The following is a 17593-nucleotide window of genomic DNA, read 5'->3' as shown; positions in this document are numbered from 1 at the left end:
GGGTTTTATTAATTAGACAACTATACATAAAAAACTTATGAACATTCACTTAACTAAATTCAGATTTAACATTTACACCAACCATACATTAATATATTTTATGACACGTAGAGCAGTAGAGACATGGCTTTACAGAGACGAAAAGCATTCCGCAGTACCTACAAGAATATTGCAGGCATTGCGCTGACTGTAGGCACTCCAATACTAAATGGATAGATTTACGAGGCTATTATAGATTTAAAACAATGTCTAGCATCATTTATCCCAAAAATTAAAATCATTAAGTAAAAGTATGTTAACACTTGATGTTTTCTTATACTTTCATACTATTAAAATTGTACAAGAAAAAATACTGTTGCTCAGGACAGCTTATACAGATTTGATCCAGACAGTTTTAAGGTTTTTGTATTCAAAAGCTTAGATAATTTAATATTTTGTAGTAAATTATTTCGTGTCGTAAAACTATTTTTGTTATTTTTTTAAATTTGGTTTTTGATTTTTTCCAGGAAGTACCCTATGTAAACAGTATCCTTATTAATACTATTTTTGATTATTTATTTTCGATAACTAGATATTATGGTTGTTATCTAATGAAAATAGAAAATCGATTAAATGTTTACTTGAATCAACTTTTCAATGTTCTATTTTTTTTTCAAATAAGAAATTATGGCAAATCTATGAAGTTAAATCAATCCATTTAAAATAAGATTTTTCAAATTTTCTTTGTCTCAAAGCAGTTGGGTTAACCGTGAAACATACATATATATTTGACTGTGACTAACGCATTCTTAATTCAAGCTTTCATTTTATCAAAGTAAAATATGTTTAGTAAATTATTTGGTTAAGATGATAAAAATGCAGAGGCCTTTGTTAGAGCTTATTGATGAACAGTGGAATCACTCGCATTTGGAATCAAATGACAATTTGATGTTGCTATTCTTGGGTTTTCAGTTTTCACTTGACCTATTTTATCCTCCAAAACCTCCAACATTTACAACCAGAAGGTTTGTTTTATAACTAATAAAAACATTCCTTGCATACTCTGCCATATGTTCACAGTTTTAGCAAAATAAAGTTAATCTAATCTATATTTATAAAAGAGGAATAAAATATAATTGTGGTAAACTAAGGTTTCAATTTACATTGCTTCTAAGGATCAAACTAAATAAGTAATTTAAATTATTTTCTTGTATCCCTTGCTATGTATCAAGGATACACTATTTAGTTTCTTTATATTTTTTTATTTTATTCTTATCATTTATCCATTTATCGATTCTAAAACAATTTAGTTTTTTAAGTTTACCTCAGATAACCAACAACGCTTTATACTGATAACTATAGATTTGCAGTGAAAGAAATGCGCTGTCACCAACAGCTCGTTGCACGTCCTACCTTTGCTCCGGAGCTTTCTAGATCACGCACTAGAGCTACAATTCCTCAGGTTAAGTCTTACGTTGGGTACCTCTGCATTTCTAGCTGGAAGCTGTCAACAAATTTAACCCTCTTAGAGAAAACCTGGCTACACTAGGTTTGTAGACGAGTCCTTCCAATTGCCCCTGGCACAATTGGTAGTATATTTCTTGTGTCCCACAATTAATTTTAAGACTCAATTTTCACAGCGACGTACAATTTTGTGTATTTTAAGGTTGAAATGGGTGGACGATGAAAGTTGATTCGTAAGAACATAGCGTTGTTACTATTGAAATGAGCTGGTTTAATAGCTAAGGGAATATAGTAAATGCACAATAACCAATTAAGTGTAGCTGGGTTCATTTTTTCGGGATACAACCGGCGACTTTGTCAATGTTATATATGCACTGTCCTCAGCTAAAACCACGACTGCTACTAAACCGTATTATATTGACATGGTAACGTGCAAACAATCTTGATGACTTATTTGATCTTGGCCATAAAGATAAAAGAAAGAGTAAAGATACTGCTGGTGTTCAGCTGAAAAGAAAATAGGCAAAGTAAGGGTAATATCGGGCAGCCATTCTGATAACCTACTATCAGTATGACTACTCAGTATGGGACAACGTACAATGTCAGATTCACGTTACAATCTAAGTGATATAGGCTTATAGGGTTCACAACACAATATAAGTGATAGTGGAATAGGGTTTAGCCCTTCGCAAACACGTAACTATATCTTACCACAGTGCTTACATCCTGCAGAGACTATTACATTCTCAGGGTTTAGAACAGCCTGTGTTAATGAACGCAGGAAATCATACTCCTTTCCTTTACTATCGCAACCCATCGATAAATCTATCACGGAAAGACTATTTAAAACACCAACGCAAAACGTTGCCAGGATTTAATAATCGTGAAGAGCAGTTCCACCGGTTTAGATGTTTGACCTACCTTACATCACACGTCGTTGGATGTTGAAAGTGGCTCTAAAGTCTAGAGGATGATGCATTGTATGTTACTCAAAGTGAATGATGAATTTTGTAGATAGATATAAATTGTGTTAAGAATCAGTTTTATTTTATTGTGTCCTTGTCTTGCGCTCGCAAACAATGACATTCGTCATTTGGACAGAATGTCACCCAACAAGAGAATGCAAAGTATCGATGATTACTGCAAACAAATGGCAAACGAAGCAATAAAATAAACATTTAATTAGTACAATTTTCAAAATATGAATAATAGGGCATACATACAAAGGAGATTAAGATAACTGAAATGTATTTAAGATGTAAAAGCTTAGCTACTTCTATTGAATAATTAAATAATTACATTGAATAATTTAGAGTTTTAATAAAATCATATCATGAATTAGCACCTTGCTAGTGAGTATTTAGCCATCTGAAGTAAAATTAAATTTCTATGGAGCCTCAAGAACCTTCTTATATTTATTTTGAATCTGATGAAAAAAATTGGAAATCTTTTGCCTAGTTAATATTTTGAAAAATTAATAGCTACCTGCAACAGAAGTAACCCTTATTTTTTCCTTAGATTCAGCCCTTGACGTTGCTATCCGTCAAAACGTTTCCGGGCCCCAATTGAAACGAAATAAATATCCACCACAATACATAATACAATATAAATTAATTTCATCATCAGTTGGCCAGCCTGCTACGCCCAAACAGCTGTTCCAGATCACCGCCCACCTGCATCAGCTGATCGTGACTCCCGCGGTTTTTCCCGGCTGCAATCCCCAAATCCATCACAAGTTGGCGGTCCACGCCCTTACTTATGACTGACGTAACTTTGCTCTGTCTCCCGCGTTGTCTTAATGTCAACGGAGATGTAGTGTTGGTTATGGCATTCTGTGAACATGCCTAAGATAGTGTGCGAGTTGTGCAATCTTCGCCGGCGAGAACTGTGAACAAGTAGAACTTTGCGATCGTTTGGAGTAAACGATCAAAACCTTATAAACTACTGTTTAGTTCTCAGGATGGCCTAATTAGTCAATCGAGAAAATCACTAATCAATGGGTAATACCTACCTTGGATACCTTGAAATGTAAACTGATTGAAAAGTGAGGAGAAAGGGATTTATGGTATACAGGGTGGCTGAATAGTTGTTTACATTTTTAACATTTTAAATATATGAGATACATGAAATCGGTAATAATAAAACGGCAACCAAATATAACTTTTAATAACCCACATTAAACAGCATTGTATTGTAGTAATAAAAAATATAATTACAATTTTTATTAACTATCAATTTGTTCAAATCATTGACAGTAAAATCTGTGTGGGTAATAAACATTACGTACACAATCCCCAGCCCCCCATAACTGCTGTTATCAGTAATTTTTATTCCTCCGGGTAATCATTTTCGGACGCCATTTTTATCTTAGTGGATCGATTTATTTTCTTTAAGTCAATTGTTTAGTTTTATCAAGATCTGTAAAATGATATGAAAGTCGACTATACTTCCTATTTGAAACTTTAAGGGACTCTCTACCCCACTACCCCTGAAGGTAAAATTTTTTAAATCCAACCATCATCAGTGTAGCCTCGTAGCTAAGAAGGTTGCCACAAACTGATTTAAAATATCTCAAGTAGTTATAAAAGTTAAGGGGGGTGTAAGTTACTTTTAAGCGACCGTGTATACACTTATAGGCTAATCACGGTTTATTAATTAGTACAATAGTGGTAATTTTCGTGGGAGCTGTATCAATACTAAAAACAACTCTGATTTTCGTATTAACCATTGAGTTTTTATAAAACTAAATGATTTAATTAGTGTTTAACATGTTTACATCTGAAAAATGAGGAGATGATACTGCGTCTAGTAAAATTTATAAGGTAACATACCGTTACCCTGAAGTGCCAAGTTTCAGTCTGGCCCAAGGTTGAGGAGGACAAAGTCCTGAAACAGCCAAAGTAGCCTCATCGGTCATCGCCCACTGAAACTGCGGGATAACCTAACGTATAGTAACTTTAACTCTATTTCATAGTCAAGTAACCTGCGAAAAACCCTCAAACAGTTCTTTTAAAGAATTTTTATTTGAAAATAGCCCTTTTAAAGTATACGATAACATTTAACAATGTATGTAAGCAAATGAATTCAAAGTCCAGATGTGAAATAAGCTATTGTAATACCATGAATCCAACAAACAAATAAAACATTATATTCATATGTGTCGTAATGTCGCACTTTATTGTTTGTGTAGGAACATTCTTTTAGGCAGTGATTTTCATTAAAATATTTTGATTCCTTTCGTAGTTTGAACTCTGCTAAATCAACTTATAATTATTTGTCTATGCGTCTTTAGATCCACAAATCTACGTAAGAGTTTACCGTGCAGTGAAAGTTATTATTATTTTTAAATTCTAGACACACTACAAAGTATAAAAAAATAATCAATTTGTAGGTATCTCTGGTTTTATTACGGTTTACATCGCAGAGTTTACTATCAAATAAGTAGCTCAAATAAGTACGGTACTGGTTTTAAGGTGTAGCACGATCACCTGTACTAATGTGAAAAAATCTGCTATTCATGACTTCTAATGCTTTTTTATGCACTTTCTACGTTATATCTGATTTTCTACTGGCATTTTTAGCATTTCCAATATATTTTCCGCTGTTCAGGAATGGAAACCTTTAATTTGATACACTCCTATGTTTCTATTGCTTCCCAGAAAACCTCAATTTTGACACACAGAATCTTCATACAAAATTAAATCAATGTGGTAACTATTCTAATACCTTTTGTTGCCAGCGTAATCCTTGGTCGTCTAGATAGCGACAGGTTTCAACTTTCAAGGTGTCATTGTCAAGCCAGACGTGCTGTCGCTCCTAAAAGGTCGTCAAAAAGTCTTTAAAACATATACGCCAGACATAAACAAACATATAAGTAAATAATAACCTATGGCCATAAAACTAAAGATTACGTTATCCAGACCACGTTGGCAACAAAAGGTACAGTATATAATCTCTAGAATAGTGGTTGTTAAGTAATCAGAAGGCAATACATCAAAAATGAAATGTAATAAAATAATAAAATATATGCAATTAAATTTTCATAGTTTTTTATAGTGTATCGTAATAGTAATTTCTCGTTGCCATAAACTCTTACATCTAAATAGCCAAGTTATTGGTTTAAAAACTGAGAGCTGAATAAGAACTGATTCTGATCCGCAGTAATGTTGTTTACTTCTCTGTACTTTGTTCAGCGACATCGACGGGTTGTCAGGACGACTGTGTAATTTACAGGGAATCACTACAAGAGCGGATAACCTTGGACGATATTGGGGTCGTATCTGGTACAGAACAAGAGGCTACTCGCCCCCTCAACCTTAACAATGACTCAGACTACACAAGCAAACACCGTGGAGAAAGTATATATGTTCATCTAGCTGTATTTGTTTTCATATTTGTGCCCGCATGTAAATAAATGAAGTATTTAGAGAGACTTTTAAAATAGTAAGTGGTTTAAGAATCACATAATCGAGAGCACTCACTTTCAACCGAATCTGTACACTAATAACACAATTTTAAATTATAATTTTGATGTTATAAGATCCATTATAAAGCAGATGTAGAACAATTATTTAATTCATGAATTAGGATATTACTGGCAAACAACTCTATAAACTACTTAGAAGGGAACAGTGCTATGAGTTGAATATGGGGAGATGTAGTGAGTATACCAGTTTAATCATCAGGGCTTAAAGAATAATTAGGATCATAGCAAAAGAATCTGGCTATTTTGGTAACAAAGTGGGGTAATGGAATTGTCACAGCCTTGGGGGTACCATGGCTGTGGTACCGAACCACGAACTTTTGTGTTGCACAACATGAATTGAATAAACTAAAGGAAGAATGAAGAATTAAACGTATCTTTTCACGGTTGTGAATTTAATCAGAACAAATAAAATTATAAAACCTAGAGTTTACGGGCAAGAATTTTACACCTGGATTTTTACCCCCGGAATTCATCCCCTGACGAGATATAGAATTTGGTGAGAATAATTGACTTTGTACATTGTGGGCGTTTGAAAGAAAGGCCTTTAAATGGTTATCTATTATTTAGCTCTGTTTATATTACATTTTGTAAGCAAATTAAATTTGCAAACAAAATATCAAAACAGTTACATGTACAAATTAGTTGTAGTTGTTCTTCTGTTTCCGTGAAACATATCAATAAAACTATTGTCATATCCTGAATACTGAGAATTCAAACACAAAGCCTAGGTTGATACAGAAAGGTTTGTGGAATCTTACTTAACTCCATAATTAATGACACAATATAGAACAAATACATTAAACCTACTTAATAGTTGTGCTGAATGTGATATTTTACAGTATTATACAACAGCCATTTATTACCAATTACATAGTTTCCATAACATCGAATTTATCACATCAATTGGCGGCCGAATCTTCTCGGTCACGCTCTTCAATTTCTTACCTTCACATTCAGACTAACAATCTTCAGAAACACCCCCCAAATTATAATATTATATAACTCCCATCTGCCGCTTTTGTTTGGATCTGCTGTCTGAAATATGTGAAATAAGTCCAGCCCTACTCGTTTACATTGACATTTCAAAACATAGGCAAACAAACATTGTGTGGTTTCTCATCCTGCCATTGAGACCAATCATATTAATTTTCACAAGTAATCGTATAATATAAAGTGAATAAAAAATAGACTATGCTGGAAAGATAAATATTTGTTCTATTTTTAAAAGTTTGGATTTTATAATTTCAACAATATATACACATATCTAATAACAAGCTTGAAAGGTCAGAAAACAACTTTTTGAAGGTATTTTATCAAATTCACACATTTTGTAAAAAAATTGACGATTTTCAAAAACGTATATATCTCGACAGGAAGTAAATTTCCAGAGAGGTATATCTACGACTTAGCTACTCAGATGATTTTAAGTAGGGGTAATGTACTACATTTTTCTAATACCATTAACTATATACCCTATAGTATATAGTCAATGCTAAAACCCTGGTATGGGTAGAGAAAAAATTCTGGCTTTTATTACTAATCTAATTTATCGTGTCTTGTCTATTTTCAATAGACTACCAAAATAAACGAAGTAAAATTCCGCCCACGAACAAACTTGAGGTTACTACTCCATAGTGACGTCAGCTCTGTTGTGGGAGTAAAGTCCCAGGGGGATAAAATTACGGCGACCCAACAAAGCTACACAAGGCTAAAAAACACATTTATCCAATAGATAGATATCCTCGTGATCGTGAATCTTTCTGTGGTTTTTTAGAAGCTGTTCATTTGAAACATATAAGCAATATATAAATACACAAATGAATATAATTAAATATATTCCTCGGTTCCATAATTTGCAAATTTAAATATATTTATAATATACAGGGTGATTGATATAAGTGTGCCAGCCGTTTTATTCGAAAACCCTAAGAGATATCAAAAAAAGTTAAATGGTAAGTGCCTTGGACTTTTTATTTAAAAAATTGTAGTAAAGTCGAAAAAAATATTTTAGCCGCCATTTTTCCAATATGGCCGCCAACTTTGATTTTTCTTATGGAACACCCTGTATTTTATGATGTATTCTGGTAGAAAATACAATTTTAAGACGATTTTATTGTTGTGATTTTTTTCAAAAACCTAACCGTTTCAAAGATAATAATGGTTTAAGTTGTGAAATTTTGAATGGTTTTCGAATAAAACAGGTGGCATGCTTGCTTAGGCCTGTATCGAAACTCTTTCTCATGCAAAAATTTCAAAACTTTAACCGATATTATCTTTGAAACGGTTAGGTTTATGAAAAAAATCACAAGAATAAAATCGTCTTAAAATCACATTTATTACCAGAATACATCATAAAATACAGGATGTTCCCAAAGAAAAATCAAAGTTGGAAAAATGGCGGCTAAAATAATTTTTTTGACTTGACTACAATTTTTTAAATAAAAAATCCAAGGCACTTACCATTTAACTTTTTTTGATATCTCTTATAGTTTGCGAATATAACGGCTGGCACACTTATATCAATCACCCTGTATATTAGCAAATATATAGCTTTATATTTCAAATATATTTTTTAAAATATATTTTCAGTATAAATTTTATATGTGGGAATTGGCGTTGCTTTTTAAGCTAAAAAGTATGTAATTGGGAATATACTAACCATAGTTCAAATTCGGAATGAATCAAGTTAGCCATTAGCAAACGGTTTTCGGGAATGGAAGGATTGCATTACGATATATTGTAAAACAACGAAATTAGGAAATTTACACATTACAATTACACATTACTTTACACATTATAATTAAGATTAGGTGAATAAAATAGATGTATGTAGTGGTAACTGTATTTATTGCATATAAATATTAGACTATTTACATGCATATTTACAGAGGGTGGAATAAATTACAAAGGTAAATCATCGCTTAGTGGTAAGAGTAGGCAGATCCGTAGTAGGCGGGGGCGGCGTAAGCGGGTGCGGCGTAGGCGGGGCAGCGTAGGCCTTGACGACGGGGGCAGCGTAAGCGGGAGCGTAGGCGGGGGCGGCGTAGGCAGGAGCGTAAGCGGGGGCGGCGTAAGCCTTAACTCCGCTGGAGACCTTGTAGGTGTTGGAGTAAGAGGTGGCGGCGGGTGCGTGGTAGGCGACGGGGGCAGGAGCGTGGTAGACAGCGGGGGCGGCGTAGGCCTTGTAGGCGGGGGCGGCGTATGCTACTGGAGCAGGGGCGTGGTAGACGGCAGGGGCGGCGTATGCCTTGTATGCGGGGGCAGCGTATGCCACGGGGGCGGGAGCGTGGTATACCGCGGGGGCGGCGTAGCTCACGGCAGGAGCGACGTAGGCGGGGCTGGCGACGTATCCAGCGGAGGCGGCAGCCACCAGAAGGGAGAGGATTGCCTGTAAACACAAAAAAATAAGAATTCCTACCAAGCATTACAAATCTAGGAAGTTTCTGGCCATTTCTGGGTTCAAAGAAACAACAAAGGACTTGTTTTGTTTGTGTTACCTTTTTCTGGAGCCAGACTTTGGTTTAACGCTACGTTGGAGGAGATGTATCCTGTATAAAACCTAATCCCTCAGACTTTTCTTTTTTGATAAAAACATTCTGTTTCGGCTTGTTTGTTAGTTAGGATTTGTAATTAGTTTTATGGGGTATTTGGCCAAGAGAAATCGATTGGACTTGGTCACAAGGCTGGGAAAAATCTAGTTGCCGCCCTACAGCCCTTGAAAGGGCCCATGCTATCGTCCAAACCTTTTTTTAGCTGCAGTTAATAAAAAAAAGCTGATACAGGTTATTTTAATTGCAATACAATATGTATTTATAAAGGTGTGTTAAAATGTTTTCTTTGTATCATCTGCATCACATTGGTGTCTATGGGGTCATCCACATTGATAACAGTACATAATAAATATCTTTAATTTAGCTAAATAACTTATCTAATAAATATAATATTTAATTCAATCCGAGCAAAGCTCGGTCTCCTGGTACTAACAACTAAATTCAAGAGGCTACCAAATTTTACGGAGCTTTAAAATAATTTACCCTGCTAACAAAAGATATCTTAACCTTCATTTCTTTTAAAACCACCCAGTGGCTGAAATTGTAGAACAATGAAATCAATTCAAAATAACCTCGGAACATGAATGACACTCTACCGAACGATTCAACTGGTTTTCTATTTTCCTTGTCCTTGGTTTTAATTGAGTGTCTAGACACTCAGACAGGTTGTTTAATTTAAATCACATAAGACTTCATTCCATTCCTACTTATTCCTACTATATCTATTTGTGTTGGCTTTTGATCAGTGTAAAATCGATTTTATTTATATTTCATTGTATGCTATAATTATTCTATCATTGTATTTTTGGATTGTTTGTCAATCTAGTACACAATACAATTGAAATTGTATGAAACATAAAATGTAAAGAACCTTCATGTAATTTCCATTAAGTTGCTTTCTGACTCAGTAGATTTTCAATAAAATGTACTATGTTTTGTTATTCAACGAAACGGGGCATTTTTGTATAATGAACGGAGAATGAAATCATAAGTATTTTAATTTTACGGTTAAAGAGTTTTTTTTTTCAAATATCCGACTAAAAATTTTGCTTAGACAAAATATCTGCTAAACATTTGTCATGAAATAAATTCAAAGAATGTATCATCCCTAAAATATATCCAACAATTTATGTCCTAATTCCAATCCTAACGCAGTAAATAATCACACGTATTACTTTATCATACAGATCAACAGTAGTCCAAGTAACGATAAGTTATTGCGATATCATGATACATTAGGTAATTTAAAGTAGGTTACATTTGGTTAGATGGACACCGACATCCCAGTCTGACAGGCTGGCTACCCGCCAAGGCGGTATTGTGATCACGATCAGCTGATCAGTTACCTCACAGCTCACAGCTGACTGTTCGCGCCGTTTATTGCCCCACCGCCTCCTCCCACATTATGCGAGGGAATATTTCACTCTGTCTAGTATTATCCAACGGTCTTGTTAGTTCTAAACCAGCCGACTGATCTTTGATCTTTTCAGGTTTTTACGATTTGTATGAATTATGATCATCATGGATTATTGTTTGGACAGTAGAAAAGTATTGGACTAAACTTAACCTGTTAAATACCGTGTTTAAGTGTTTACCGTTTTTAACAGTGACCAGGCTATAAAAACGTGTTTAGTTGGATTCAATTTCTCAAAATGGAAGGGTTAAAAGATATTCGTGTTGTGTATAAATAGTAAGATATAAGTTTTGTTATAAACAGTGTTTAAAGAAGATACTATTCGTTGAAATATTCTGCTCTAATACGTAATTGAACTCAATTTATTGCTAAATCTATATTTTTAGAAATTGTTATGACAATATAAAACATTGGTTTATTTGACTAGTAAAAAAATTATATTTTGGATCTATGTTTAGAGGAAGCTTGAAAGTTTGTGTATAGAGTTCATTTTGCTTTAATTGAAAGTACAGTATATTGTAATCAATGCAATGATAAAAATGTCAACGTTAATATACAAAATTGTTATTTCATACATACAGTGAATTAGGTACGAATTCTATTTTTTGGTCAATTTTGTTATAGGTAATGATAAAAAAATTATAAAACTTCACAACTGTATATACCTTTTACAAAATCTTTTTCTACAGGCTTAAATATAGTATTTTCATCGTGCTTTGATACATATCAATATATGATAGTGTTTTAGCCAGATGGTAAGATAATGAACTTGGATTGTCATTTACATTTCTAAACCCACGAAGGACCGCACAAACCAAGAAATAGATACAGTTAGTTAGAATAGTTTTCGACAAACGTTTCAAATTTACTGGTTTCATTTTATTGTATTTACAAAGTTGTACAGGGATTAATTTTTGAATTGTTTTTAACTGTACTTTACGTTGACGAAAACATTGACAAGATAGTTAAAAACTTAAACTAAAATGAACGATTAAAACCTACGAGCAAAAAAGTTTCAGTACTTTTCTTTAAGGTCACTACACCTCAGAGTATATTTTTTAATTTTGGCCCAATTTTATATTGCCCTAGTTTGAAAATTTTCACATGACTCATTCTAGAAACAATTATCACTTGAAAAATGATAAATACGTTTTTTTATCAGTACTGGTTTTCCTGTGCTTAGCACATATTGTTTATGCTATTTCAATAATACGTTACACTTAGATTGTCTTAGTTAATTATCAATGAAAGGCGAGTTTTCCATTTTAAGGTTTATGGTATTATAAATATGGTTTAATAGGTTTGTAAATCCTTACGAAAATGAAGCAATTAGGCTTTTTCAAATTCAAATTATAATATTAACGTTCTCAGATAAAGGGAAAACACAAAATCAAATTATAGGATATCACTATTTTAAGGGAAACAATGTATGTATTGTGGATTTGAACATATGGATGATGATATTATTTTTATTTAACAAAACAAAGCCAAATCAATAGATGTATTACCGTATTCAATTGTTTTTATTTATTTGTTTTGTTATTGGTTAAAGAATATATTGAATTTATTCTGTTTAATCGTATTAGAAAAAAATAATTAGAACTTTATGAGTTTTGGTTAAGATGTAAAATCTTTCCTTACATACGGAATAATGTATTTTTTCCAATTAAAAAATAATGTTATCGAATTTTGTATTGAATTTATGGTTTTTTTATAGTAAGAGTGGAACATTTGAAAATGATAGATTTTTGAGTAAATTTAAATGATTCATAAGTTGTAATTAACTTATACGTTGCTTTTTTATAGTAAATTTGTCCTTGCTTTATTATTAATTTACAATGGAAATCTTTGGGTTTCACTGTATAAAGTTGCCAAATTGAAAGAATAGTTGTATAAAGCATTGGAATATTTGTTGAATCAAAATGAGTTTCATTTTATAATTACTCAAAGTCAAACCAAAGATAAGGTGCGATCATTACATACCAACTGTAAGAACTGCGCATGACGTTTAAGTCCCTACATGACAATGTGCCTGTTTTTTACTAGTTCTTCGGTGATACCAAAGAAAAACAAAAATTGCTGTAGTTATTTTTAATTAAAAGATTGATTGTATTAAACGGTGTTTAATTTTAGTGAAATATATCAGTACGTATTATTACAGCAATCATTTTATATAGATCAGGGAAAAATAACTTGTTTATCCTTCTATGAAACAATAACAACTATTTTAAATTTCATGAGTTTCAATCTTTAAAATGTTATAAGAACAGAAAATATTTGCAAATTCATATTTGAAATAGAATAATTCGCTCACTTATCACAAGTAAAAGTGCAAAGTTCTATTTTAAAAACTTAAAAATCAAACCAATTGAAATGTACTCACAAGCTTGAACATGTTGGTGGTGTAGGTCCGTGAGTCACAGAAGGAGTACAGTGACTGGTGGAGGAGAGACCATGTTATATACCCCACATCGGGTCACGGTCAGGGGACTACGCCCATCCCGCGCCGCCCCCGACACTGCAGGAGACGCTGATTCTTCAGGAGGGTAGAAGTCGTGGGGTCTCAACGTCTCAGGTGGTTTACAGTTTTATCTAGCTCAATATAGTTAATGTGATATGATTAATGTGAAGTTGTATGTGATATTGTAAATTTAATTAATAAGTGCTTGCCCTGTATAGTCAGACTTTATTTAATTTTTGTTTAACGCCACTGGCATGATCTGACATGCAACTTTACAAGCCTTGATCATATTTCTAATGTTAGCCTTTTGTTAATTACCATCCAATAATTTGATAGCCTAATCACAAATGGGATCTGGGTTTCTGAATTGACTCTGTTTAGAATTATCCTGCAACCTGTACATTTAAGGGTGATCACTATAACCACTTGCCAACCAGACAAATATTGGAAGTCTTGAACCCACGTAACATCTAAGCTTTGCCTTTTTTAATACAGACCGTAATAGAATAAAAAAGGTATATAGAAAGATTTTATTTGTCTGGAATGATATGTATACGAGAGGTAAATACAATAGTGATTGCTCATAATGATTTAGTTAAGGTTGTAAGGGTTATATATAAAGTTAAATTTATAAATTTAAAGGGTATGTAACACTCATTCATTTACATAAACCACCTATAACAATATTTAAAGTTGAGTTGCTTAGGCCATGAATAACTAGTTTATCTGTTTTTCCAGAAATACCGACATTAACATTACAACAGATTACCAGAATAATTGCATTTTTAAACCTACATTAAATATTCACAATCACTCTGATACTAGTTATAGGAGGGAGTACTTTTTGCCTTACTGTTTCATTCTATGTTATCATCTCTTAATTACTATGATGGAAGCTGTCTTTACGCTTTGTCCCATGATATTGTAAATTATTTAGACCTACAGTATGAATTTGTATTAATGGTAAAATTTTTACTTTTAAAATAAACAATGTGTAATAAAAAAAGTAAATTTAATTAGTTTGAAATAGTTCTCAAAACATTTTGATGACGCTTTATAAATACACTAGTTGAAAATAACTTAGTTCATAAATACACTCTTCTATTAAACTACAAGTACGCACTATTGTGTTGTATTTTGTAGTACAAAATACAATCGTTCAATAAGTTTATACGATGTCTCGAAAACAATTCAATCTAATCACTGAGATTCGTAAATGTAAACTGGTTGTACCTTACTCTGTATTGTGTACTTTCTACCTCAACCGAATGACAAAATTCTATTTTTTTTACAAATTGGTTTACTTTCGTGAATGTAGGGTATTCAAAGATTCAGAAATAAATTAAATAAGATACAATGTTTTGAGATCATTCACCCACAGCCCCCGGTGTTTTGTGCCAGTTTGGAAGAACATGTTTTTACAAGGAATATCAGCATATTTTATTTACGCGTATGTTTGCGTACCCACATAATGGCTAGGTTTACTTATGATATGAGAAAGTATTTCTTCAGGGAATCGCAACTGAATCAGGGTTGAATGTTTTTTGTTGATTCAATATGTGTATGTAAGTTGGTAAAAATAATACATTAAACCCAAAATCGTACATAATCTATGTGAATTATAATATGATGTATAAACTGAAAAACCATAAGATAATTATAAGATTTTATGTAACGGTTATAATATTCCACAATTAAATTTTAATCAGAATTATGGATATAGCTTTATTTTATTTTTTGTGATGCGTTATTATATCAATATGTCCCTTCAAGCCAAACTCTGTAGTTTTACGTAGAATGAATGGGAAAAAGTTTAACTAAATTGACTATCGATTTTATGTTTAAAACATAATAATAATATAATATGATTAAATCGTGAGTCGAACTAATGTGAATAATTAACGACTTGGTTGTGGTTTTCTTTATGGATTGTCCCCTTATACAGTAGAACATATAACTACTAATAGTTTGTATCAATGTTTTAGAGTATAATGTGCATTTTACAACTACATTTTTATATGTATATTTGTGACTGTGTAAAAATTTAGAAAAATAATATATAAAACCAAAATTGTACGAAATCTATGTGAAATATAAACTGAAATACCATAAGATAACTATAAGATTTTATGTAACGGTTTTAATATTTCCATAATTAAAGTTTTCAATGTAGAAAAAACCATGGAGGATACCGGAAAACAGTGGAGGTATTTTGAAATCAAGTTGTTTTGGGAGGGGTTTATATGCATAAAACTTTGTATCTGTTAGCATTATAGGTTCTAATAATTGTAGTGAAAATTGACTACAAAGGTTTTCCGTTACTTGTTCATTCAATGATCATTTACACCCGTATTGACAAATTATTGTGCAATTTGACTAGACTCGATGTAAACTAATGATAAAATCCTTTCCAATCTGAATTGATATATTTAAAGAGATTTGTAAGGCTCAGGACTGTAGGAGGAGTAATTAATTGTTCTTCATCTGTTACAATAATTAGCAGTGAGAGAAGTAGAGCCACTGATCATTAGTGACCTACTGAGGACGAGGCTGTAGCAAGGACACTGTTGAGGTTACCGATCCTTAAATTGATCCAATTACTTTTTTGTTGCCGGACGCTTGATTTAATTAAATAAGATTAAATTGATAGCGTATACTTTGAAGGTTTCATTCTACGGAGTTGAGACTTATACACTTATATTTGTTGACCTCAATATTGGAAATATATATTATTGTTTTATTTTTGTAAAGGCACAGTATGTTTTTTGCTGGACAGTTTGTTAGTTATCTAACCACATAGTCTAATGACATAAGCATCTGGGGTCTAAATTCAACCCCTTAGGAATCGAACCTACAGCCTAAAGATTCAAAGACAATTTTTATGACCTATCAATACAATTTTAACACGTTACTTTTATTTGGAATTTAATTTTTGTTTTTAGAAAGAGAAAAGATGAGTATAAAGTTGTTTTTTTTCAAAATACATACATTATTGTAGGGAGCTCTTTAGCGCAAATAGTTGTAACTTGGGTAGAAGTTCACTTTTGTATTTAAATGGAATCATTACCAGGTTTCCAATTTTTATTCAAATCATATCAAATTATAAGGTGTGCTTCATTCAATATGTACACAACACACATAGATAGTTCTAATTACAAAAAGTACGACAACACTAAAATATTAATTACAATTATACAAGAGTGAGCCGAAAAGATTTACATCCACATGTGGTACATAAAACTTAAATGAATGGGTTTTTGTATAATTTAAGGGCAAATTTAGATTTAAATGAGGCAGGCAGGTTGTTATAAAATTAAATACTAGAGTGAAAATTTGAAATCAGATAAGTGTTTGGGGTTCGTAAGGTAGCCTTTTTATTAACAGAAATTAACAGACAATTTAGAAGCATTTTCTTTCATAATTATTAGAAAATTACACATATATACATGCTATAAAATGTTTTTAAATATATTTTCAAACGAATCTCTAGATTTAAAAGAATAAATTATTGTAATAGTTAGTTTTTTAATACCCTTTTCCTTTTTGTAAAAAAATCTCCAAAAGATTATCCTGAATTAAGAATAGGACAAACATATCTTTAATGGAAACATGAAGTGGACTACATAGAATAAAAATTCCAAAATTTTCTTCTTATAACTTTTTGATGACGTCTGCAATGTAAGTTTCCCAGGCTGATTTCCTACAATTATTCCTGAAAATTTGTTACGATTAAGAAAGCTGCATGGTAGAGTGGCTATTGTAGTTTTAACAAAATTGTTTGAGGTAGCCATCTTGAAAGTTCATTAAAAGGTACTTGGATTGATTTAATACAAAGCCATTATCTGGAAGTTGTTAGAACTAGACAGCAGGGGTTCTTGTTTCATCAGTTGTGGAAACATTGATTTGTCAGGATGGGTAAGATAGCAGAAGTGTCAACAGCATAATATATAGCCTAATAGCATAAGTATTGAATTTAAGATCATATTCAAGCCATTAACATAAATTAAAAATAGCATGAACCCAAGAATCGACCCTTGAGGAACACCCTCTCTGATGAATCTATGATCAGCCAAGTCCCAGTGACTGCAGGTTAATACAATTTACTTTTTTATACAATTATTTAAACAAGTGTTACCCATAAATTACCTCATGCATTTTATAATTGTGATGCAATAACTGGCATTTAATAGATTGTATACTTAACATGAACAACCTCAAATAATCTTTTGTATTTAATA

At 32.3% G+C, this 17593-nt stretch overlaps 1 protein-coding gene across 1 annotated transcript; it reads right to left on the bottom strand.

Annotated features, from left to right (window-relative positions):
• Positions 1 to 8759: 8759 nt before the first annotated feature.
• On the bottom strand, positions 8760 to 13323 carry LOC129004167 (cuticle protein 16.5-like). Its single transcript, XM_054432619.1, has 2 exons — positions 13278 to 13323; positions 8760 to 9317 (listed from the first exon to the last, which is right to left on the bottom strand). Exons 1-2 carry the CDS (start codon positions 13287 to 13289, stop codon positions 8844 to 8846), a joined length of 486 nt encoding a protein of 161 aa, XP_054288594.1. The 5' UTR covers positions 13290 to 13323; the 3' UTR covers positions 8760 to 8843.
• Positions 13324 to 17593: the final 4270 nt, after the last annotated feature.

The sequence above is a fragment of the Macrosteles quadrilineatus genome, unplaced genomic scaffold (genome assembly GCF_028750875.1).
Source record: "Macrosteles quadrilineatus isolate MER2022 unplaced genomic scaffold, UCM_ALF_1.0 Scaffold_9__3_contigs__length_116548681, whole genome shotgun sequence".
NCBI classification, from domain to species: domain Eukaryota; kingdom Metazoa; phylum Arthropoda; class Insecta; order Hemiptera; family Cicadellidae; genus Macrosteles; species Macrosteles quadrilineatus.
Note: the sequence above shows the minus strand (reverse complement) of the source record. Positions and strands in the feature narration are given on the sequence as shown.